Consider the following 27,127-nt stretch of genomic DNA (forward strand, 5'->3'; position numbering starts at 1 on the left):
GCCATATAAAACAAAGTGATTAGGGGGGTAGAAACGTCTAACATCTGCTGATGAACAAGTACATTTTTGCATGTACTCTACACTGGTCAATGATCACCTGACTACAGCAGTGACCTAGTGAGTTTTACACTCTTTAATATATGGCTCATTACATAAATATAAAGATTTTAAAACAATGGAAACGCTAAAATCAAGCAAGAAATGGAGTTCAGTGAGTGTCACATGAGTCTTACCTTGATATGTCTCCCCAGTACCATTCTGCCTCTTGTAATGAACCGCTGGCGGCTTCTTTCACACCGTTACCGTTTACTGGTGTCATGGGTTTTGCTGGTTTCGGAGGAAGCGCTGCGGAAGAAAAGAGAACAAAAATGAAAAACCTAATCTTCTTATCCTCAACTTGGGGAACAAATCATTGCATATTGTTAGAGTGCGACAATACGCAGAAAATCCCCATAAATACATTTGTGCTGCCAAGAGAATACAAAATTGAGCTGAAATCACAAAAATGCAAGAATTCAACAAAGCTTCACCCGAAACAAACACAGATATACTGCAGAAATCTCAACAAAACGCTACTTTAGCCAAACAAATAATACTTACAAATCAGAACAAAACCTCCAACGTGGTGTTTGGATAGTGATGCTGTTAAGAAGGTTGGCTACTTGGACTGCTGCCCGCCAAGAACTAGTAATAGGTTACAGCCCAGCCTTCGCCCTTCAGACCTTTAGCCCCAAGAAACGTCATCTCTATTTTCCCATAGAATGCCTTTTACCTTCAGCCCCCTGATGCTTTTACGTAATCTGTTGCTTGTTTCGGAAAACACAACTAATGAATTCCACTGAAAGTGCAAAAAGGTCAGATTTCATGGAAAATGCAACAGCAACATATTCTGGTTAGTCCGTACAAACTGTAAACAAAAGCCAAATTACTTCTTTTCTGCTACTTGTTGAATCTGTAATGAATAGGACTGCAATTCTTTTCTTTGCATGTGGCACTTCCTTTGTCGTCTGCAAGAGCAAACAACAGCTGCCCCAACAAAGTGAAGGAAAGTTAAGTTTGATGTTGCTCTTGCTGTCTTGTGGGTCAGGGGTTACCAGCATGTGCTTCTCAGACACGTAGTATAACAGTGTATTCTTATAAAAGTATGCTTCACAGCATGGGTTTTCTTTTTTATTGTTTTTTCTTCTGTCCGAACAAATCTAGAGTCAATGCTTATACGGTCAAATATCTGAGCTAGACTTTTTAAACTTAAGAATTTGCTTGACTGAAGCTAGTCTAAACAAATCCGGATTCAAGGCGCTTGCAGTTTACTTTTGTGAGTGAGGCTGGTGCTGTGGCTTTAGTAAACCTGCAAGTGCTCAGTCAGGTGCTGCTGGCGAAGACTTGCAAGATTTGAGACGGAGAGAAAAAGTGATGGCTGTAACTCCGTCTGAAAATCACAGAGATGCAGTGTTCATGCCTCGCACCTACCGCCAAGCCAAACTAACCCCCACCTGACCCAGTCGAAGCTTGCAACATCGACCTCGAAACACAGCACGGTTCTCAATGCATGGGTGTTATTCTTGCTCAAATAACAGCTGCAGTAAGCTTTTAAGTGAAACCAAAGACATACCCCAAACTTTATCACTGAGACACTTATTTGAGGTGGCAATGACTTGAAATACTAGTGAAACTGTTTTAGGAAATAGCCCGCAAAGAGGTACAGGATATTGCCAATGACGCTTCCAAAAATGTATAAATGACCACATCTAGGCATTTAAAAACAAAATATAGCTTCAGTACTGACAGTCACCCACCTGTCCTTGCCACAGCAGAGACAAGGCTGCACCCGCTCTGGGTGTATATCTATACCGGGACGGGGAGGGGGAGTGGGCTGCAGCGCTCTCAGAGAAAGAGGGGGAGGGCACAGAACAAGAGAGCACAGGAATATCGTAAAAGCTGGAGCCGATTCTAGAATCTTCTGGGTTCTTCTAGCTAAGGAAACTTCTACTGGTATGCAAATAAAAAGACAGGAGTGGAGGGAGGTCATTACAATAAAACTACTCACTGCTTTGCACCCGATTGACACCTTCAGAGACTATAAAATGGAGATTAAAGCTTATACATTACAAGCATAGAGAAAAGTGATTCAGAAATATAAATCAAAATGAAAGAGCATGATTTTGAGTACTCTGTTCATGTCCAGGAAGTTTTTATTTTATTACTTTGCAACCATAAATACATTATTAAAAGTTCTTTATATTTATAGTTCTTTAATGCTTCAAGCAGGCAAATGGGTGTGTGAATGGCTTTCTTTGAGAGAACCATTAATTAAAAGCAGTGGTTTTAGAGAGTCTACTTTAGAGACCCGGGCACAGGGACAACTCCTCCCTCCACTGGCCCAAAGGCAACACCTTAGTCTGGTGGGGTGAGCAGCCTTGACCAGTGAAAATGAAGCTAGCACAACAGACATGTCCCCGCCCAAACTCTGCTTCTGCAGGTGCGCGCACACACACACACACACACACACTGACTACATTTCATTTGGCCTAAGAGGGATTGGCATGGTGCCTTGACAGGAAAAGGTACATTTCCGCAAAATAAATGTGAAAGAAATACATTTTGGAAGTCTAAATTATAGCCTTATTGCACATTTTCCTGTTAGAACAAACTTTGAGGGAAACATTGGCCACCTGTTCGGGGGTATCTGTGCAGCAGGTCAGCTTCTGTAGAGACAATGTACATCCCTCTACAGGGACACAATGATTACCATATTAATATCTACATATACCCACTTGGCCCCTTGTTCATTGCTTCTGAAGTGTTGGAGCGATCACATGTAAGTGTTAGAACGGTGTAAAAACGATTTACTTGTTTTACCTAAAAAAATGGGAAATGTCTTCAAATCCTAGGGTAAATGTTTAATGTAATGCACTTTAGATTTAACATCCAGATCTCAAATCCTCAAATAACAATAAAACATGTTACAATTTATTAAAGGGATAATTCACCCAAAATGATTTACTCAACCTTTAAGTTGTTCCAAACCTGCATTCATTAATTTGTTTCTTTGTTAAACACAAAGAAAGATATTTGGATGAATGTTAGCAACTGACATTTCTGGGCCATCATTGAATACCATAGTTTAGAACATATTAAGCTATTTTATATTATTTACGAAAACAATAAGTTCTGGGCTACCTTTGGAAACAATTAATGACTAAAATCAACCAAAATCTTGGTTGCTTAAATATTGCCAAATGTATTCTGGTTTGGAACTACTTGAGGGTGAGCAATTAATGACAGAATTTCAATTTTTGGGTGGAGTATCACTTTAAGATCATGTATTCTACACATTTATTATTTTCCTTTGTCTCCACTATCTGTTCAATTGTGCATTTACTGTAAACCTGCTTTGCAACAATGCAAAACTGTGAAAAGTGCAATAGAAATCTATTTGAATTAAAGATTACACTTACACCAAACAGCGCCCCCTTGTGGACATCATTTAAATGTAAACCCTGGTGATCACTAGCTCCACTTACTGAAACATTGACTTTGAATTAAAGAGCTAATTTAATAATTAACATTTTGTTTCTCAGCTGATGACCGCCATATGCACAATAAACACATAGGCACACAGAACCTGCAAGCCAAGTTCCTACAAGTATACACGTTTCAAAAGCAGTTTAGTGGCTTGCAAGACTTGCATTTCATTTAGTCACAAAGCCCCTATCAGAGTTAAAGTAGCAGCCTGCCACCAGAAAGGGAAATGACCCCCCTCTCTCTGACTCTCTCTACAGCAGCCTAATGCAGGTGCACCAGCCCAGCAGAAACCTCAAATTCCTGCCCACCAGTTTTCCACCGTCAGCTCTTTCTGCAAGTGTACGACCACCTCTGTACAACACACACACAGATATCTTTGTGAATTACTGTTTGAGTGTGTGAAGGGAAAAACAGAACGAGGGATAACAAAGGGAAAGAGGGCAAGAAAGAGGCAGGTGATCTCATTACTGCACTCATCCCGTTCTGTGTTAGTGTCAGATATATCACAGCGTGGACACACAATGGAAAGCCCACATAGCCATGCTCTGCCATAAATTAAAACTACCATTTTCAAATCCAGACATACTACAATCTTGATTTATGGCAAACAATAGAGAGAGATGGGGTGATCGAAATGACAAAAGAAACAGGTTTCATTTGTTTCGATTTTCAAGCACAAGCAAAATCACAATTTCTGCCTAATAAATGTGAACCATTAAGCAATAAACTAAGTAAAATCAATTAAAAATCTGTGTTTATATGTTCTTATTCTCTAAAGAACAAGCACACATAAGCCAATGGAAGCAGAGAAAGTGACCAGGAAGAAGAATTGATCATGTCAGGAAGAAAGGAGCGAGGGGTAAGGCAACACTGCAGAGCAGTCCATTCTAGCTGCGCAGCTCTGAACAAAGAAACTCCACATCCATAGGTTAACTCCAAAGCCCTGTTCACATTGCCAGTGTCTTTGTTGCTGCACATCACCAATATCTCTTTACTAGGTTGTTAAAATTGTGTTTTTTAAGTCATTGCTGTAAGACATATTTATGTAGTATAATGTTAATTCTGAATCAGTTTAAACAACCCAACACTCTCGGAGGGAATTTTTTCTAAATAAATCACACTAAGTCATAAACATTTACGATGTGAACAAGAATAATATGCAATTTACCACTGCAGCAAAGTGCTTGAGCCAAGAGCACAAATGGCTACTTGCTTCCGTTGGTACATACATCTACCAAATAAAGTTAGAAAATGACTAACTGCAAAGATCTTGCCAACACTTATTCTACCACAGTAACTGACAAGATAAGGCTCAGGTAAGCTTAGCTGTCTACTGTTGGTAGCCACTGTAAAAAGACGCTCTGCATTTTCATCAATTCAACTTTTCTTGACTGTGTTGCCGGAAGTAACCAAGCTCCCACTGAACATTAAACAAATCTTGTTGCTTTGTCTCAAGTCACTGTCAGTGTGAACAAAGCTTAAGAGCCAATGCCAAATACTTATCAAGCCATACAGCACATTTAGAATTCAAACATAAATGGCAGCATGCAACTCAAAACTAATCTCATTGTTCTGTACTTTTAAAGACACAAACAAACCTCTGCATCCACAAGTTACATTTCAGGGGCAACTGTAATGACAACCACACACATATATTGAGTTTGTATGGAGTGGGTGCATAAGCGAGCCAAGAGAAAGTGGCAAAGAGAGATGACAATGCCATTGAGAGGTTTAGCAAGCGTGCGCTGCCACGTCCCAGTCCGGGAGGAATGAATTAAGTACCGCAAGAACATGTCTGGTTTAAATAGTCAATCGGGGACTCTCACAACCACACTCATAAACCAATACAGGCTTAGCGATGCTCATATACATATTATAAAAGTCACTATCCACCTGAAATGATTGGCTAAGACACTTATCCTGAAGAACCTTATAATCAATTTCAAATACAACAAAAATAAATACAATTATTTGCACATCCAGGAATGAGTTATTTTAATTCATGCCGACCACAGTGCGTAGTTCCATTAATGGTGTCACTTCCAACACAATAGGACAAACACTAATTGCCATTGTGCTCCTCTGACAGTCTCTTCGGAGAATTACAAAAGCCATAAGAAAGAAAAGACAAAACCAAAGAAAGTGACAACAGAAAAGCAGAGGAAAAGAGTCTGTCTCCCTTACCGTCCTCCTCTGGTTCCTTTTTCAGCTGCATGTATACAGTCTGCACTCAGCTGTCTGTGACACGAGTCCTCTTATTCTCTCCCTCTCTCTCTCTCTCTCTCTCTCTCTCTCTCTCTCCCACACTCTCTCGCTTTCTCTCCACCCTCCCTGCTTACTCGCTCGCTCTGCCTTTCAGACTAAAGCCAGAGGGAAAATCCCTGCTCCTAAATTCAGATGTTGCTGGCTTAACAAACCCTCTCAATGGAGAAGTCTGCAACAGCCAATGAGAAAGCAGGAGGGGAGGTGGACACAACCATATGAGACTGAAAGAGAGAGCGCAAAGCTCTTGGGAGCGATGTAGGAGGGGGATGCGCTCCTCCCGGAGAAAGACAAGGCTCAAACACTAGCATACACAGAGACGGACACAAAGCAGGACATATGCACTGAACCACTTACAGACTCTAAACTTGCTTGTTGTCAAAACACTTGCAATAAATAATGTAATTATTACATAAAATGGATTGCAAGTGTTTTAACATAAAGCCCATGTGCGTGTACAGAGAAATATAAACGACATGTGTATTTATAGATTGAATAGTTGCAAATCAAATATTACAAAGGAAACCTTTACACCAGAAAATACGAATTCTCTGTACATGTTTAAGAATGAAAACACTCAAATACATCCAAGAGAGAAGCTGAAATGGCACAGAACAAAGGACCATGTATCAAGAGAGATACAGTGACGTTTCCACCTCTTATATCATACGAATGCCCATTAAAAGGAATGTACAAAGCTGACGTTTTCTTTGGTGTCACTGCACTTTTGTTGCCCACAGAGCAAAAGGAACACGGAAACCTTTATTACACTCACACATCATTGGCCCTCGGAGACAGTGGCCAACTTTCTCCTGGGGGAGGCGTAGCACCTGTGCTCAATGGACACTGCAACGGAACAAAGCGGACGCCTGCATGTTTGCGAACACACACACACACAGGGCCAAGTACCTCGGTGCAGCCCAGGAAGCTTTCACATTTCAAATCTGCTAGAATAAATATTGTTAATGAACATCTGCACTGGACCCTCATCCTGTTTCTTTCAGTCCCTATTAGTTTCTCTCATCTATGCATCTTCTCATGATCCAGGCAGATTTAACTGTCCCGTAGTGGCTCTAAAAATCATCTCGGAAAGAATTGTGAGTTTGTAAGAACAGCCAGATGATAACTCGATGGGAGGCTATTGACACTACATGGACAGAGGACAAACGGGAGAGAAAGAAAGGACAGATCTGATAAACCTGTGTGCAATGGCCCAGAATGAAAGATTTGATTCATGTGTGGGTTGATCTCATAGCACTGTGCTCATTCATCCCCATGGCAGAGCTATCGAAGGGCTATTCAACCCAGAATCCTGCTTGCCAAATTCGTTCAGTCCGACGCTGTTCATTTTCTTGGAAATGAGGAGGTTATGACCGAGCGTTAAGCTTTGTTCTCTCCGACAACGGACAGCATGCCATAAATGTAATAAAATGATTCATCCTTTTCAAATTCACAGGCTCGCTGTGGGAATCGGGCTGTGTTTGGATACAGAAACAGCGTAGGCTGTGTAGACACGGAAAGACAGTGCCATTTTAACAATGTGACAAAAATCATTAACATAAATAGTGACTTGATATAATGAAATCCACTACAACCTGTTTTTATTCAAGTAAAACAAAGTCAGTGCTAAAACCATTCACATAAATGACAAGAAATTACAGTCTCACGCAAGCCTAAAGTTAAACAAGGTCTCTTTTCCCATTTCATGCTTTCAAAGTGTCATCTGTCTTTTTACAGTCCCAACCCATCAAGAATTAACGGCATGAATTAATGAGTCATTGTCAACTTTGTTTGTTACTTCTGAATAGGATCCTGTTTCCAGTCTGACACAATTGTCAATGGCAATAAAATGGTGTCAGAGCTTAATAAATGGCATCTGAATGGTACTGCAGAAGTACAGAACACCTAAAAGTAACATTTGAAAAACTGTCGAACTTACTCAGACACCCCGACAGGGTTTTAGCATATAGACTAGAGAAAGCAGAGCATACAGAGGCAATGATGATAAGCTAGCCTGGTCGCTACGACTTGTAGAAAGGTGAACAAAGCCCATGCAGTAAATCAAACACCGGTTAAGGTGACAAACCAATTCAGAGAACGCATTTGGATCCCTCCACATTTTGCATATCTAAACAATTCGCGGCGAGTAATGCAAACCGTTCAGATCTCCTGAGGACATACTGAATATAGCAGGTAAGTTAGCAGGACCTGTAACACTATCTCTCTATGACGAATGCTCATTTAACCATGTACAGGACCAAATTAGAAGAACCCCATATATTAAAAAAGAAGCCCGATTGTTTTGTATATACATATATATATATATATATATATATATATATAGAAAAGATATGCTTCTGAGGTAAATGCTCATTTGTCTGACTGAAAAGTTGTTGGCTATTATGCATCGCAAATGTTAGTTGCAGAAACTAAATATTTAAGCTTACGTATAGGCGCATTAAACATGACCTGTTTTAGTATGACGAAATGTTTTGACGGTTTTTTTAAACGCTATATCGTTAACTTGCCGTTTAAAATTACAATACGAGGTAAATCCATTAGGGAATACGAGTATCCATTTGTCTAGGCAGACAACCAGTGCTCCAAAAGACTAACGTCAGACTATAATGCGACTTTGTTGAGATTGAACTTAATTTACAGTGCATTCAAAAGCTTACGTATAATTCAGTGTTATATCTACCTGGAGGCTGATCCATCTCAATGTAAAATATTAATTCGGTGGAATACGGCATCATCACGTCCCCCCAGTCGTCATCTTCTTTTTCTGTAGTCCAAACTGTATTGTACATGGTCTGAGAGTCCTTTGGCGATCGAGTAGTCTGTCACCAATTGTTTTTATTTTCAACACCGCCAAATGAAGGAGACGTAAAGAATTTCGTAGAATTAAACGGAGCACTAAACTTCAACAGTCCGAATGCCTGCTTCAGAACGACTGCGTGACTTTAAATCGGTCAAAGCACCAGGCTTCTCGCATGCGACATCACTCGAGCTAGCATTGTATTAAAAAACCTACAAACTACGACAGAATAGAAAGTAGATACCAGCTCTACTATCCACCCCGTCCTACCATGACGAAACTGTAGACTTCATTTCAGTCAGACTCTGAACGCCAGCTCCACCGGCCCTTTCACTTCACGGGGACGAGTCCATTCTCTGCCCAAATCATGGGGGGAGACTTATTCTAACAGACAATCGTGGAGGAAAGTGCTCTCCTCGTGATAACGGTTAGCAATTTTACCAATTATTGCTACAAAAATATTTCACAATAGTAAAGGATAATCAATTTAGTATTACTTTTGCCCAATCTGACAAATATGGCGGCGCCGTTTTATCCCATAGTGACATCATAACTCTACACCCCTTCACCGGCACACAGTGGATTCGCCTCAGACCGGATCACTCGCACTGCTGGGTGATGTGCTGCACGCACACTCTTGATTTGGGAGCCAATCAGAATTCGATATTTTTTCAACCAAGTTGCAAAAGTCCGATTTTACGGCTTTAAATTTACATTATTGGCAGCCGCGTGTTTTTCAACAACCAATAAACGTGTCAGAGCACCGGAAGTCGACACTCTATTGGTTACAGCTACGAGCCGTTACTATGATGCGCAGAACTGATGGGGAACAGAAGGAGGGTTGGAGAAAAGATGTCACAATTTTTGTTCACATTCATCCTCCCAGTAACACATGCACGTTTATGCATTGTGCACATGTGTGTGTCTCTCCTTTATCAAATAATAAATTAAGTTATTAGTAGTATTAACTGAATTTCCTGTATGCATTATAAATGTTAAAATGGCATCCGTGTATATTAGATATTACACTTATCCTGTTATTCAGTGTTGCACCTTCTGTAAATATCTCTCCTCTTATTAATGCACCAATGGCTGGTGGCCTGCAATAAAACAATAATTATTTTGTGGATCTGCCTCCCTCTGTGTCTTCCAGTTGCCTCTGTTAGCATCTGTCTGATCTATCCTTTAAAAGAGAGGATGTCCCTCCTCTGTGGCAAGAGCGGAAAAAGGATGACAATATTTGCATCTCTTTAACGAAAGACAGGGAGGACCCTCCAGATGGCTCGTGCCTGACAAAGGCTGTCCTTGTCAACTGTGTCAAACTTGCTTAATTGTCACTGCCTATGCTTCACTTCAGCATGGACAGATGGACCAAAACAATGACAAGCAACCGAAAAGGCACAGTAATCCACAAAAGCTGTGGGAAAATATTAATCACTTACACGCAATGCATATTGAGTGAGTAATAAATGCCACAGGCCCATATAAATTGCATTCACATGAGCTATAAATTCATGATCAACACATGTGTTTGGGTCAATCTGTATCTGAGACGTGACAATGTCTAGTTTGGACTCAAATGTATTGCTAACAGCTTTTGCAACAATGCAGCTCCACATAAACCTTAATGACCAACCAACTGCAGTACATTTTTACCATCCATATGAACACTACAATATAAACTGGATTTTGCACCAAGAGGTCAAATATACAGGTAGTCAAACAGTTTTAGTCTATAGACCGTTTCATCGGACAAGCTCTATTATTTGTGAATTTGTACCTGAGGTTAAGGGCAGTCCGTGAATGTGTGCATGTGCAGTAACATTTGTTAATTTGGTTGCTTTGGGACGTCTACACAAGATTGTGGGAAAAAGCAAGAGATATTAATCCAATACTAAAAGAAGCAATCAAAAAAGTACACGGTCGAACACTGAAGTCTCTTTAAAAATATAAACACCATGGCACACAAACAAGATCGGACACCATATCCATACAATGACTTTCAAGAGTGCAGTCAATTGACTTTACTTACACTTTGGACTTATATAGACAGTAGCCAACAACAAAAATAACTAAGCTTTGAAACAGAGCCTACAGTAAAGCTGACGAAACACACTTAGCATTAACATAATAATTATTACATTTGCTGACAAAGCTACCTTCACAAAACCAAATGTTTAAAAGGTTAAAAGTTGTGGCTTTGGCTACAAAGATGATATGGTTTGCTACATTCATTCAACAGTTACTTGGCTGAAATGCTTACCTACACGTACTGTAGATTTGTACGTCTGAGCATATGAGGCAGTCAAGACTAGCAGAAAGCGATTCTAATCTGCCTGGCTACAAGACCCAGCTAAACGATTCAAGTCCTATTGAAAGAATGAGCAGGACGGCTGGGAAAGTATGAATGATTCTTTAGGTACCTGCAGATTTGAGAATGGTGAATGAAAACAGATTTTTCCAGCATGTTGAAATCAAGTCTCTCGCTGGGTGACAACAGTCTGACAGTGCTGTTGCTGCGATACTATATGCAGCCTTTAATCTAGCAACCAGAGTGAAAAGTATGTTCAATTCCAGTGCAGATGCAAATAGGATGCTTCATTGTTCTATATTTAACACAGACATAAGGGCGGTGCTGAAACACAAATGCTGAGCTGTTGTGTGACCACTGATGTGCACTATACATAATTCATAAAGGAGTTGAAAGCTGAAAGAAGCAATATCATTGTTCCCCAGCTGATATGGTGAGGGGGGGAAATTAATTTCTATCCACTGTAAATTACACACGGTGAGAGCGATCACCTTTTTCGCTTATTCTGCTGAGCTCATGAAAATCGCCCTGCTCTCTCCGTCACTGTCTCACTGCCTGGAAATGTGATATTACGAAGGGCCTGAATAAGCCATAAGCTGTTTCTCTGAAAGGCACAGAGGAAAAGACCAACTAGAGGTGCACTTGCTTTAAAGGATTCGTTCACCCAAAAATGAAACTTCTGCAATAATTCACTTACGTTAATGTCATTTCAAACCTGCATGACTTTCTTCCATGGAACATAGAAGATGAGTTTTTGAACGATGAGTCAAGTTTTGAAGAATAATCTGGCCATTACTTACTGCAGCTATAATAAAAGTGAATGATAACCGAGGCTATCAACATGACTCACAAAAGAGGTTCAAATAGTGCATTCCAAGTCTGCAGTCATACAAAAACTGTGAGGGGTAGAGACTGAAAATTCAGTGACTCCTGCAACCAGATCAGTGCGTTCTGTTAAAATCACAGCAAAAATATACAAATTACTCTTAAAAACGTATCAATAAACCAAAAATGTCAATAGAAAGGGTGTTTTTAGACTTTAAGTCCTGTAGTCACAGAAGATTGATGGCACTAGTCCTTATTCACTTTCATTACATGGAAAAGAGTGGCTATTAAAAATAAACTTGCATTACACTGAAGAAAAAAATAAAAGCATAAAATTGTTCATTTTTGTAAACTAGGCTCTATTCCTAGTGTCCTTATAAATTAAATCTAGAATACATATGACTAAATCACAATATAGCCTTACAGAAAGGCCATTACAGACCGGAAGCACATTACAGGTTCAGTTCTTTATTATTGGAAATGCGCTCAAGCATGACTACATATCGGTCTCTTATCCACAAGGCTGCACTAATAGGCTCTTATGGGTGCACTCCGCTGATGGAGTCATGTGTCTTGGATAATGTACGCTCGGATTTGAGTTAAACGATTAGGCATACTGTCTGGTATTTATTCACCACCTCTTTTCATCTCGAAAAGGCTGTCGACAGGGTTTTTATGGGTGAAAACATGTAGAATTCAACTTGTGGAGCATGCGCACGCACCCAAAACTGGCAACAAAGTGTTAATGATCAAATGGCACTCTGGCCCCCGGCTCATTACTTGGCAAAGACAGAGACAGCACCCCCCATCTCTGTTTCTGGGTGGCAGGCACTCTGCGCTCCTGTGATGTCATATTGCAATGTGAGCATCCCTTTCGGACTGATGCAATACTCCGGTGACACACAGTAACAAGCAGCCAGCCTCTGCCAATCCCCACCCCCATGCCCCTTTCCTTTCCTCCATTGTCTCTCACCACCTCTTGGCCACTTTTTCTATCGGCGCTCTCAAGTTTTAATCAGCCTCTCTTTCACCTTTCTCTCTCTCTTTTCTCTCCTGGGTCTACTTTTCTTGTCATCCCTTTCTCTTCACACGCCTACTCTTAAGCTCCCCTTCTCTCTGGTTGTCATGGCATCAGGCACCATTGCTCAGCATTCTGCAGTTCGGCAGATAAAGGACGACTATTTAACTCTTGCCTCTCTCAGCCAAAATAGTCTGCAAGGCAGAACGGTTTTATCCAGATTCCGTAGTCTAATAAACAGCTTACAATGATTAAACAGCCCCTAAAACTCAGGCATGATAAGATAAAACGCTCAACAAACAGAACATCAGAGGCTTGATATGGGGATTAAAGTTGAAGCTGCAATAACCGCAGCCGTCTAAAATCTCCAGGAAGAAAGCCCATTGTTTTCTAGAACAACACTATAGGGAAACCTGCTGAGCGTAACAGCTTTCTTTATGTTCTGTCATGAGATGTGCAGCTAAACTGTGTTTGCAACTGTGAGTGTGTAAACTTAAAGCAAATAGTGACACATTAACCCTTTACCAGGCTTTAACCTTTGCTGCAAAGCTGCACTTCAAGGTCTTGAAGGACAAAAAAGTAATTTTCTTTTTGTCTTACAGTGTTTTACCTACATTGTCATACAAGCTTGTACTCTTGAGTTTATAGCAGTCCTGATCCTAGGCTGGCTTGACTGGGGGGGCAATCATATATTAATTATATACCTGTATATATATATATATATATATATATAAAATCATAGTTCATTGCATGGATATTTCTCTGACTACGTATAAGTATGTAATTAGAATGAATTTAGTATTTAATAATAGGTATTTCATTCTAATTGCAAGCTGGATCTTTTTGGAGGGGCCCAAACCCCCCCAAGACCTGGCCCTGCTTTATAGCTATTCTGTAGCTTTGTATAGTTACATTTTTCATATTGCTCTTTCTGTACAAAAGTAATTACTATTGCATTGGGTACCCTCGGAGACCTTGTATTAGGTATTAGGCAATTTTAAATTTAATAAGAACAGTATATACAATCTGGAAATAAATTGTAAACAGTTCTTTGCTGGAGAAACAAAGCTAACTTTTGTACATTTATTGTATCTTGCAACTGTGCTGTGCAACATATGTATATATTCATATATATTCATAGTTATAATCCATCCTCCTCCTGTGGTTTTAAACCAGGATGCGACTCTTATTTGCATCTTTCCATTCTTTGTTTGGATGCAATTCAAATGCCTAGCAACCACAATCGTGGGAGTTGGAGGCGATCAGCAGAATATACAATGACATGCAAGTGTCACCGAGTTCAGTCTCCTATCAAGGGATGAAACAGGCATCAGGTGCTGGTTATAATTGTAACTAAGGGCCGGGGGGAGAGAGGGGGTTTATTGGATAGTTTGTTCACTTCAGCATGAAATCTCATCGGAACTCGCACGGTTATCAGACAAAATTAATTAAGCACACAACTTCTAGATACTTGTTACATTCCAGGGACTTAAAACTCAAAGATACACTTACATTGAATAGTCTCAGATTTATGGAAACAAATATGTTACTAAAATGTAAGCTAGCAGTATTAAGATTTCAATCTTGTATCCGAATTTAAACAAACACGATCTACATTTGTATGACCTGAGTACTGTAGAAAATAGCTGCACAACGGTTTAACAAAGTCGGCCGCCAAGGGACCTTGCTTTAGTGGAATTCATGGACTAAAGCGATACGGGTGAAATTATACTCCCAAACGAATTTATTTACAAGCATATAACAAAACTCAAATACCTCTATTGAGTTGGTAGCTACTGACAGAACTACTGCTGACCCCAACCTAGCCTGCTGGGGTGATCCGTTTGTACAACACCATCCAACTGAGAGAGGAGAAAGGCCAAGCTGCCTGTGTGAAACAGTTGCAGTATTGGCAGGTTTGGAGATGGGAGTGTGCAATTGAACAAGCGACTTGCAAATTGGGGCCAGGTGGATAAACATGGATTCCACTAAGCCCATGAGAATACAGTACAATGTTCCTCCACTACTCCCTCTCCTAGACGCACGCACGGCACACACAAGTTTTTAGAAAAGGTGTTTGTTTGCATCGTATGCAAATTCAGACCTTCTGGGCAACAAAAGCAAGGGTTTACGACATTTCAAACTGCGAAGGGTTCACGACAGTTCAAACTGTTCATGAGATAACCTACAACAGATGATGTAAGCTAACAATGCAAAATAAGGCTCTGGTCACTCACACATATTAAGCAGAGAGAAAACAACAAACTTTAGGGAATGTCTGAAAAATAAGAAATGCATGATTTCTTAAACACTGAAGACACCCTCTTTTTTATTCCAGATATAAGAAAGTCATACAGGTTTGGGATGACAGGAGGTGAAATATATAACATAATTTCATCACATTAACTTCAAGATGTCTTCAAAGGGAGTCAGAAGAGGTGAGAGGAGGTAAGGTGGAAAGATAAGTGGAGACAGAAGACAGAGTGAGACATCTGACATGAGCTACAGAGTGTGAAGGGGCAAGCTGGATAAAGAGTGAAAGAAAAACCTTGGTGTCTTATGGCACACCGACTTGAGGGTCCAGAGGGAGAAAAGAAACAAGATAATGATGAATCAGCAAAAGGTTAATAACTCTGAAAGCAAGCAGAAAGTTAAGATGCAAAGAAAGCAAATAATCGTTATGATTTATCTAGGAAATATTTAAATTGACATTGTCTTTAACCAACATGATACATGGGTTAAGTTGCAACCAGTGGTAAAACTGTAGTTGTAAGTTTATGCAACAACTATACTTTAGGTTTGCCAATATCTTCCAGCAGATATAAAATGTTGAAAAAAGTTGTTGATCTGCGCTGTTCGGTTGCCAACTTTCTTCAAAATATCTTCTCTTGTGTTCTGCGGAAGATTTGGAATGACAAGAGGGTGAGTAAATGACGACAGCATAATTTCCGGGTGAACTATCACCTTAAAGGAAGATCTGAGTGAACCTGCATCAGAATTTTAAACATTTTGGAAGCATTTTTATTTTACCGGTTAAAGGAATAGTTCACCTTCATTATTTACACGCCCTCTTTTGATTTCAAACCTGCATGACTTTCTCTCTTCTGCTGAACACAAAAGAAGATATAAAAAAAAATACTGATAACAGAATTGTCATTTTGAAGGTGAACTAGTCCTTTAAGGCCGTGTGAAAATGTCATGCTACATAAAAGTCAATATTAAAATGCTAAAATATGCCATGTCTAAAAAGAGAATTTTAAATACAGTACATATAGGGGACACTGAATGTCACACTTCAATATCGTAGGGTAGATTTATATACAGTACCGCACGTGTATGCGGTTGTGCCAGAGCACCATCTTTCATGTAATTGGGATTCCTCCTCTGTTTTTTTTGCATTTTTGGTACATTTATCCCATCTTGCTGTATTTGGACGACTAGTTACCTTTCTGAATAGTTTTAATTTAGCCTGGATTTATTGCACTGTATCTCTTACGCCTTGTCTTGTGCATTCTTTTCAATTGACTATTATTAATAATCAACTCATTAATTAATAATGAGAGAGCATCGAAATGCATCTGCGAAAATAATTATTTACCCAGCCCTATATTATCGATTTTGTATTCGCTGTACCAGGTCAGTTTGACCGACTGTGGTTATTTGACCATGTATGCAATGACGTCGGCACTTATCCTATCAGCGTCATCTGCCTCCAAGCCCAATAATGTTTCTCATTTGCTTTGATCACTAGATTAAATTAGTTTCAAAAGGGGGAAGACAAATTATAGAATGAAAGGTTCTCTTATGTGCTCAGAGTCAGACACTGTTAACGTGGTCAAAAGACAAGCGCACTACGCATTTTACTGAGGACAAATGACACTACGTGTCTGTAATTGAAAGGAGCATGCGCTCTGTTCAATAAGTAGCACTTATTTACAAACACAATGAAGCATCTGTAATGCACTTTGGGGTAGGAACAGCTCCTATATAAGAGACTCCTCGAATGAATTATTAGTTATAGCACATGATATCAAATTCAGATGTCTGCATGTAATCAAACTGTGATGCTTTTTGTATGAGATAGAATACATGACTGGGTAATGCGAAGTGTAACTTAATCCATATACAATACTTGGGAATGCAAGAAAAGTACCTCTTGGGATGCACAGAAAGATCTAACAACACTTTCATCCGCATCTTTTTTCTACAGGAGTGGGCCAAGACACGCTTCAAGCACTTGGTTGCATATCATTATGCTGTTTTGATTTTCCACTAAAATACAGCACTAGTGAGTGAGAGTCGATTTGGAGTGACCCTTTGTGCGTTTTCCCTGTCGAGAGTTATGGAGGATCGGGTCTGATACAATGACATCACCTCAAAGCATGACAACTGACACCAGAGCTCTCATTGACCCAGTGCACTCTGGGCTTTGTTGACTGAGCAGCCAATCATTAGAGCACATCGTCAATTATTTAAGGTACTGCCATGTCACTTATCCTCTGTGATGAAGACGAATGGGGCCGAGGATGCGGTACAAGAGACACTGGGGTCCACCGAGGCCTTGCATCAAATGCTAAAGAGACATACTCATGCGATGAGAATTTTTAAGTGTCCTCTGTGATTTGACAACAATGGCTAATGATTCGAGTGTAATGCAAAATGGAATGTATCTGAACTTAAACCAACAAGTCTTGTGCCCAGCAGGGCCTGATGTTTACATCCCCAAATTGTTTAGATTTACAGGGCGTAAACATCTCTAACCTGCCACCAGCCATAAAACTGTACATATTTTTGATTGTTTTGAAAGATGTTTTTGAAAAACGAGTGGACTTTCTTACAATTGAGCGATGCACACATTTGGTTTCTTTTAATTCCATTTAAACCATGCATTATAGTCTCTAACAAAGTCACCGTCCAATGTTTTACTGCATGTACTTGCCAACGCCAATTTTGAGCTCCATTTGACCATTAGCGAATGTTAACTTTTGACCGTACATTACTGTAGTTCTTTAGATGTGGGTATTCTCCTTCAAGACTCAAGCCTTCTAACACTAAATTAAGTCTTGATGGCTTGTCTTGTACATAAAACGAGTGACCGTTGACACCTCAGGAATGAAACTGACAAACAGACATATAGGCCCAGATACTTATTGCAAAGGAAAAACTAAAACCAAAGGGGTGAAACAGAGGTGAGAAGTTTACAATCCGCTGGGAGGGCATGTGTGCGCTGCAGGGTAAGATTAGGTGCTCAGCCTTGTAGATTTGGTTGCTCATAATGGGATTAATGTAGGAAAATCTGTCCGAATTAAAACACACTGTGCTGCTCATCCAACTGTCTGTTTTTCGCCAACGCTTCTCACTTTATACAGCCCCATCAATGAGAAGTGAATGGGGTTTGGGTGGGTCAGATCACTATTGGCAGAGCATTTAGGTAGTCTTAAACTTAGCCAAATATAACCTTGGAACAACATTAAAATATAAGCAGATAAATCAGCAGGGATCTGGATAAATTCTTTGTGAACTGATTATATATCTACAAAACTAATTCATTTCAATATTTGACTTGTTTCTGTTTCATCTTCATTGAGCAATTACATTTGGGTTTTGGATATATTACAATACAAAATACATTGCAGAATATAGCTGTACATTATCTGGGTCAGACTCTTTTGGCCACATAAATAAGCATATGCATGTATGCCTGGACACAAAAATGCCACACCCTACCCTAGGGGCTTACGTCTGGTGAGATGGCCTATGGTGTCATCTGCTCTCTGCCCAGCGGGTTTGAGTAACCAGCATCTGCTGCATATCAAACCTTAACATAAGCATGTACACGCACACGCGTGCGCAAACACACAAAGCTTAGCCTGTGTTATCTGCTGAGAACACAAATTTCAACTCCAATCTCAACATTTGGTTCCAATCGATGACGTAAAGTTTCTAATTGGTTCAGATGGAATCACACTCAGTCGGATCACCGGCCATTCTGGGCTGAAGACTGACATGGATATTTAGTTCTCTAATGGTGATTAATTTCAGTTCGGATCAGCATGAAAAGTTTTATATAATTAGAGGTACATTCTTTGTATGAGGCGCGTTATGTCAAAACATTTATTTTGATTGAAGTCTGGAAAGTCAAAGGAGCTGCTAATAGTGTATTTGAATAGGGCCTGGTCTGGGCAGTCCAGATGGGAACCACTTGGCTGCTGCCATTGTTCATGTTCATGTGAATTTATGTGCCTTGGAGTAATGTGCATGACATCTGCATGTCAACCGATTGTTGTAATGCCAAGCAGAGCCATGTTGCCCACGTATGACCTTACATCTAGCAAATTTGATTAATTAAGATGTAAAAACAGATAAATGTATGTTTATGTATTTCTCTTTCTTTCTTATTACTCAATAGACACTTTTTTGTTAGTATGGCTACAAACATCGGACTGGTGGTCTGGCTAATTAACTATGACTAAAGTGGTAAATATGCATAAATGTTTAAATAAATGACTTTCATTTTTATAATGTATTGTCAACACAAAATCTGGCACGGGTGGTTGTATACACATGAATGAATAATTCTTCTAGATTGCTCTGTCAATACACAAATCCTGTTTGGTTTAATTGCTTTAAAATCACAATACATCACATCACATTTTCTGTCACTGCCATGTTCTGGCTTACCTCTGCATAAGACGAAGGGTGTAAGATACATTTTTCTACGTTTTCAAACAAAATTTCTTGAAGCAAAACATATTTTTAATCCTGTGTGCAGTAAAATAGCAATGCTATTCCAACATCTAAATAACCTACAAACTAGCTAAATATGAAGATCCGTACCTCACACTGAACACTGTGGCTCAATACCAAACATTAAATTAAGCTTATAATATTTAATTGCATAACCTGTAGTTATACATAATACTGTTAATAATTAAACCACAATGGTTACAAGCTATCTCTCTCTCTCTGAAAATTTTTGATTATTTAAAAAATGCAATAGATATTGAGATAATATCGTTATTTTGAATTATTTTGGCTACTATAACTGTGTATTGAAAATCTGATATCGTGACAGAACTATAGTCACCTGGTGTTTTCTGGTGCAAGTATGAGGTTTCCAGCAACCACATCCTGTATGCATTAAACTAGTTTTATAAAGATCACATCTTTGATTTACAGAAAACAAGAAAAGCCCTTTTGAAATGTTGGCAAATATTGGGATTTGCCATCTTTTATTTCTGTAAATGGGACGTCACCTTGCCAAAACTAGTATTTTTGTGTGAAAGTACTGCACTTATGCTTTACTAGACAATAAAGCTTACAACGATATGGCGTTGGAACATCTCAGCTCTGTTTCCACACATCAAAATCATTTCACCAAGGACCAAACTTTTGCCAGAGCCTTTTTCAGGGCTAAATCTGAAAATCTAAAATCTTAGTATTCTTAAAGAACATGTTTAATGAAGAACATCTAAGTAAATAAATATGCTGATATTTTTTTAGTTCGTCTCCAAAATGAAGGGAAGCTGCAAGATTTCCTGTAAGATTAAAGAGAGCTGTACTTTTAACAGACATACACACGATTTGATTTGCTCAAACACCTGACTTAGATCATGGTACAGATCATGGAACTTAGAGGTTTCCAAGTGCTAACAAAGCAGGCGGATGGAGCTGCCATACAGCGTATCTGCCAGGAGTAAAAGGATTTCGAGTTCACTCTGAAAGATTGAGAAATGGAAGAGATCTGCAGACATCTGCAGAAATGCTTGCCTGAAAGTTAAACAAGACGAGTTCACCAAGTTTGTACAGCTAACCGAAGCCTGTAGTAAATTCTACTGCACATGCCGAATAAGACAGTTTAAGTAAAATAAAATAAAAATCACAACATCTGATGTTTTTTCATGTGTACCTCATTTGACTTCATATTGTTAACCTCAATACAGTTGTACAGTACAGTTATTGGTGTTTAGATTAATACTCTACAAGTCCCAATATGTTATGTATAAAATGTCATATATTTTAGCTATTTTAGTCTTAACATTTTGATGTAGTCTACTGAATTTGTTTTAACCTTCAAGAGATTTTAACCTAAAACTGGAAAAAAATATATAGGCACTCCGATTTTTAATGGGCATCCATAAGAAAGATGAACCAGCAGGGTCTCCTTCTCATCTGATGTTGTCTCTGATGCCTGTCCTTATCTCCCCCCTTCCTTATGACCCCCTCTTTAACCCATTCCCCTTATCATCACCCCATCAAAAAAGCCAGGGTGCACCGACGGCTCAAATCAGCTGACACGCATGACAGTTATGCAGAAGTGGCACCCCTCACTTTGACATCAGCCAGATGTACAACTGTCTGGAATGTAGGGATTCTCAGGAGCAAGTGATAGACATTAGTGCAGAAAGGGATGATGGAAAAGGAGGTTAAGGCAGGGGGTGGGGTGGTTTGAGATTGAAGAAGGTTAAAAGTAAGAGATAATAAGATAAAAAATGAAACCGTGTAAGAGAGGAACAACAAAGACGTTGTGAAGTAAAATAACAAAGAGGTGATCAATTCTACACTGTTAAAAATGTAAACGTAATTGTACTTTTTTTATACAAATTTCTTTCAAAAACTTAAAATTACACGAGAAGACTGCCAATTTACAAGGATTTTTATAACTTTAATTTTATAGGAATAAACAATTTTTTTACGGAATATGTATTTATGTCAATCCAGAGAACAAAAACATTTCCAATGTAAGTCTCTGCTTCTGTTAAAGGGGCAGTTTACCCAAAACCTTGTTTCACCATTTAATTACATGCGTGATTTTGAACCTATATCCTTTTTTTCTTCTGCAGAACACGATGAAGGTATTTTGAAGAATGCTGGTAACCAAATCCAACACAAAACCACAAAGACATTTCACCAAATATCTTATTTTGGTTCCTCAAGAAAGTCATACAGATTTAGAATGACACGATGCGGAATAAATGGCAGAATTTCTTTGTTTTTGGGTAAACTCTTTCTTTAATAAGGAATAAGTTTTAGTATTTAAGACTTATATGTAGACTTAATGAAACTAATGGTGTTCAAAAAGACATCTATTTAAAAGGTCTTTTTTCAATATTACCTCAATTACAGAGTTCAAAGACTGTAACTGTGTCTACGGGTAAATCACATTACAGTAATACACTCAAGCAGTCATGCACACATCAAGAAACCTGCACATCAAAGATAAGGTTAGGCATCACGTCAATAGAATTATGAGGATCACATACATGGTTTAACACATTAAGTTAAGCAGCACGGCACGTAACATTACGCTCTGTAGAACAGACACACCCACCCATATACTGTGTGTATAAATGATCTATAAAGTGTATATGCTGATTGATGGGTTGAAGAAATCTGTGGCCATGACACAGATAAAGTAGCACTTTTTCAAAGTCGGCATTGTGAAGCCGTAACAACTATATTTGGCTTATCACTCTGGCACAGGACACGAATTGGTCCAACAATTGCATCATTATTTACACCCAGATGGAGAGGCCAATTGATAGGCGAAGGTGGATTTATGCTGTGAACGCGAAGAGAAATGACCTAAACCCCTGACCTTCTTTCATCCGTCCCTCAGTGGGGAATTGATGTCTGGATGTCCCAGGCCAACAATGGTAGACCTAAAACAGAAGGAAATGATCTCTGCCAAAGTGTGGTGGTGACATGTTTGTAGTATTTTAGGATATTAAAGACCTTTCTGAAGGAACTAGCACAAATGTATGAATTGTTTAGCATGAACTCTGGATATTTTACCATTATAATGGGATGTCATGGTCTAAGAAACATAGCAGTGATTGGTTAAGAAGGTTACCAACTGGACTTCTGGGCCAGGTCTGGGGTTTGTCCCCCCAGTTTTTCCTTGGGCTCCCTCAAAAATGTCCAGCTGACAATTCAAAACAATTAGATATTACAAAAATCTATTAAATAAGATCTGCCACTAATGCATACAATGAAATATGATTAAAATAGGAAAATAGTTGCCCAAACAGAATCTGATCCCTCAGGCCAGTCAGCTTGGTACTGGGACTGCTGGGCTTTCTGTTTTAAGAGGAAGCAGATAAACAGCCTTTCTAAACCATAATTTGATGGTGTCAATCATTGGTTGTCAAGCTGACAACAAATCACCTTTGTGATAAAAAAACGAATTTACCCACATCTCCCCCACCTTGGCCAACAAGCAATTGCTATGATAAGACTCAAACTCCCTGAAAGAGAGACTGAGCATTTCGACAGCTTTTGATGTAAAATACCCATCGTCCCCCTCACACAGCTGCTGATATGCCCACTCGCCTGGCTTTACAGACAAGACCATCCTCTCCGTAATGGAAGTAGTAATCCGCCTAATCAAACACACACAATGAAAACCTGAGGTCAATAATGCAAATCGATGAGTGCTTGCTTCAAAGAAACGCTGAAAACATACAGACTGTAGTTCTGTTTGATTGAACTCGCACATTTCGAAGGCTGCTGATAACCATTTTTCTTTAAGGAAAACCATTTGGGTTTCCGAATAGCAATTTGAATGGCAAGAGAAATGACTAGAGCAAGTGACAGCAAGACATTCTGACCAATGAATTGCAGGCATATCATCTCTGAGATGCACATGAACAGGCTGATTAGATCAGCCTCTGTCTATTGTGATGGTGACACATCCATCCAGAGTCCATTGTTGTCTCTTTGTAGATGACTACAACCGAATGCTAAAGAAGCAGATCTGGCAGCATGGGTGCACATAAAACCAATTTTGCCTCATCATCACTGGCATCATTTTCGGTGCAGTGCAGCATGACAGTAACCTACTTTATTTCAAAGGTCCACTGGTGTGACAAATAGAAACTATGCAAAAGCATGCAAATGTAGTGCACATTTTCCATGCAGCATCTCAATTAATCTGAGGTCATAACAATGGCAAATGCTGTTTAATAAAGTTTTACATTAGCACGTCACAAAGAGGTTCTTGATGCATTTAGGTTTAAATAATTCAATATCTTTTTTGATATGAAAGAACAGTGAAAACACAAATGACTTTGAAACAAATTGGCTTTAGAATTTAAGTTGTATTTGTTTTGTTCCAGTTCAAGGAAAGGTGCATTAAATGTTAAAATTATTTTTCCTCAGATTCAATTACAACCATAAAAATATGTATTGGTTAAAAAAAGATTATTTGCCATGAAAAGCAAACTACAGCAGTTTTTTCAAATGTACAAAAAAAATCATCAAAAAACTAAAAGCTTGCAGGAAATATAGCGTACACTGGCTACAATTTGCAATTATCTGTAACAAATATTTGTTGATCCTCTTGTGTAGTAATATTTTTGCTATTTGTCTTTATAAACGTTCCTCATGTGTTTTGTGCAATTTCTTTGTATCCACATTACATTTTTTTGAATGCTAAGCTTCAGTGTATACCTCAAGTACACAAATAGATTAATATATTTGTTGGGCGTATATATTAAAAAGGTTATTTCCATCTGGTATTCCAATTGCCACAAAACAGGAAATCTTTTAGATCACTTTTCATAATGAGTGATCAACGTGTCACCTTCATTACACTTTAATGCATTCCTCTTTTCTTTTCATGCAACCTAAAGAATGAGTTATTACACAGGATGTAATGGACATGCAGGAGTCTGGATCAATAACTCTATATAATGACCGGTCTGCACACACTGCCCTCTCTGTGTATGTGCGTGCGGAGGCCTAAGGGGAAATAATCCTGCCTGCTTAAGATATTGTGTTTAATCAAATATTTGTTTCAGGCTCAGTCAACCCGCTGTCAGACTCTAGTTAAAATGTATACGTTTCATTGGTATCTTTGATTGATGGTGTGTTTTGCTTTGTTTTAAATCTAATGTTTAACCTCGACCATCATTATAGCTTAGAAAGGCAAAAAGTCAGTCCGACCCCTATATTTTGGTTGATACGCTCAGCTGCGAACTGATTCGAGGACAGCTCAAGTGAAGCCATAAGTGCTAGGCAATCAAAACACAAGTAGTTTATGCAACAAATGCAACAGCATCAACCACACTGAGGCAGAAGAGAAAACGCATTGCTATTTTACACACACAATGGGACATCGGGCTTGCTGAGTGGAAGATTTTCTTATACTCGAGGATCTTTCATGGGAACACAAATTTTCCTCAGTAAGAAGTTCTTGCTATAGTCTTACTCTCAAGGGCCAATTCATGAAACAGTTGTGCTACTTTTGAACGCACTATTGCAATGCAAAAACGTGTCTCATTCACTAGTTTAACCAGCCGCTGTTCCGGCTGTGGAAAGCAGGTGATATACTATTTTTATCTCTACATTTGTGGGCAAAGTGATGTTCCCCCTAGGACAAATGGCAGCTTTGTCATTTATACAAACACTGTACTTAAGATGTATTAAAGGAATAATTCACCTTCAAAATAAAAAATATATATATCAACAACCTGCTGTTATCTTAAACGTTTGATTTTCTTTCTTTCTAACCAAAAACCGTTGGTCCCCATTGACATCTATTGTATGGACACAACACCAATGCAAGTCAGTGGGGACCAACGGTTTTCTGTTATCAACATTCTTCAAAATATATTTTGTGTTCGCATTTTACATATTTTGTGTTCGCATTTAGGTGACTAGACTGCAGTGGTGGAGGGGTCCTGAAAGCTATGACAGATCACTGCTGTCTGCTGCATCCTCCACAACCTCAGATTCAGAATCATCTCACAAGATCTGGAACTACAGCATGCAAATTACGTGTTTGAGCATGTTGTGCCGTTACCGGATTTGAATAATTTCTTTAGCGAAACAACACAGACATCATGTGCAAAATAGACGATCATTTTAGTGTCGCAATTCATCCGTAGTAAAGTCCCCTCAGTCTCTTCTAAAATGTTCTCCCGTGGTTGCTCTACATATCTTGCGTAGTTCAGGCTTTATTTTCTCTCACAAAATAACACAGTTGACTCGTGGGTGTGTGTGAGTCGAACGTACGTAAGTCTCTTCCCGACCTCATTTAAACCCTCCTCTCTTGCGTGAGCGAAGAATAACTAAACTTAGGTGTATATCCCTCATATTTAATTAACACTCTTTGTCTCGCCTAAAATCCAAAAATACCTAGAAAAGAGACCAGAAGACAAAAATACATCATGGAAGTGAGTCTACTTCGCTATGCCATTAATTTACAACAGAGACACGTGGCAGGCCGATTCAACTGGATATTTCTATGGGGACCCATTTTAAATGATATTATCCAATAAGATTGAGGGGGATAGAATTGTAGCATTTGAGCCTGGAGGACAAAGTGACTGACATCAAAATGTAAATACCCCATTGATTTTTCAGACTCTAGTATGCTGCTTATAAAGAGTGGGCACACACACACACTCATGCACGCACACATCACAGCCTGGCTGACATTTCATGCTATTCGATCCAAAAGACCCAGAGAACGAAAGCTTGGATGAGGGCTGGGATTCAAACAGAGAGAAAAGCAAGTTGAAAGCAGTAAAGCTTCGGGCACAGATGAACAACATCGTTTGACGTTTTTTTTGATGATTTGCTGCAGGCCTTCCAGGAAACAGTGTGTGTTTGCTTGTGTATGTGTGATAAATGTGTCTTTGAGATGGCAAAGTGTGTGTTGAACAGACAAAAACACCTTGTCTTCCCTTTTGCTGCAAGTCGCTGCCAGGACATGACATTAAAAAGAAATAGAAGGAAGATTCAGAAGTGTACCTGCAATGCTCTCTTGAGGGCTACATTGTTTCACTCAGCGGGCCTGTTGTATTTGTTATAAAAGATATAGAGGGAGTCAGGGTGATATTATGATGTCACAGGTCATCCTCAGGTGAGATAAATTTTTTTACAGTATACACATTGTAAAATGAAACAGAGGTCTCCATAGCCAAACATGTTTAGGAAGCAGATACTAACATTTTAAATAATTATTCTTTAATCCAACATTGGAGGTACAACAGCACTGTATTGTTGACAGTAATATCAAATGTCTTTGTGTGCAACTTGCCCTTATGTTTGAGGTGCTACCCTCTACTAGTTGAGTTTCTTATTTCTCTCACTCATGCTTATTAGATTCGAGATGTCCACTCAGCAAAACATAGATTTTTGTGCTGAATTTAAGAGGTTGACTCAGCACTGTAATTATAATGAACCGAATCTAACCCTATTAGTTAAATGGCAAAAATGATATAATGATGAAGAAAACCCATTTGGGACAGCTATTTTCACACATTACATTGCAGCAACGTTAAAATCTAGCACTTTTAAATCTGCACACTTAGGCATATGGTGCTTATCCGTAAACAACAAAGTGCTATCATTCTGACTC

At 39.1% G+C, this 27,127-nt stretch overlaps 1 protein-coding gene across 3 annotated transcripts in view; it reads right to left on the bottom strand.

Moving 5' to 3' along the window:
* The window catches only part of pik3r3b (phosphoinositide-3-kinase, regulatory subunit 3b (gamma)), a 135,561-nt gene that overhangs the window by 7,357 nt on the left and 101,077 nt on the right, over positions 1-27,127 (bottom strand). For 2 of the 3 annotated variants that reach the window (XM_079460453.1, XM_079460452.1), the window contains one exon: positions 234-345. In XM_079460453.1, coding sequence (XP_079316579.1) covers positions 234-345 — 112 coding nt within the window. Of the gene's footprint in view, positions 1-233; positions 346-8,488; positions 9,180-27,127 lie in introns of those variants that run through there. The other variant, XM_079460451.1, reaches the window with a different exon arrangement.

This window comes from Barbatula barbatula, assembly GCF_947034865.1.
Source record: "Barbatula barbatula genome assembly, chromosome: 7".
In the NCBI taxonomy this organism is placed as follows: domain Eukaryota; kingdom Metazoa; phylum Chordata; class Actinopteri; order Cypriniformes; family Nemacheilidae; genus Barbatula; species Barbatula barbatula.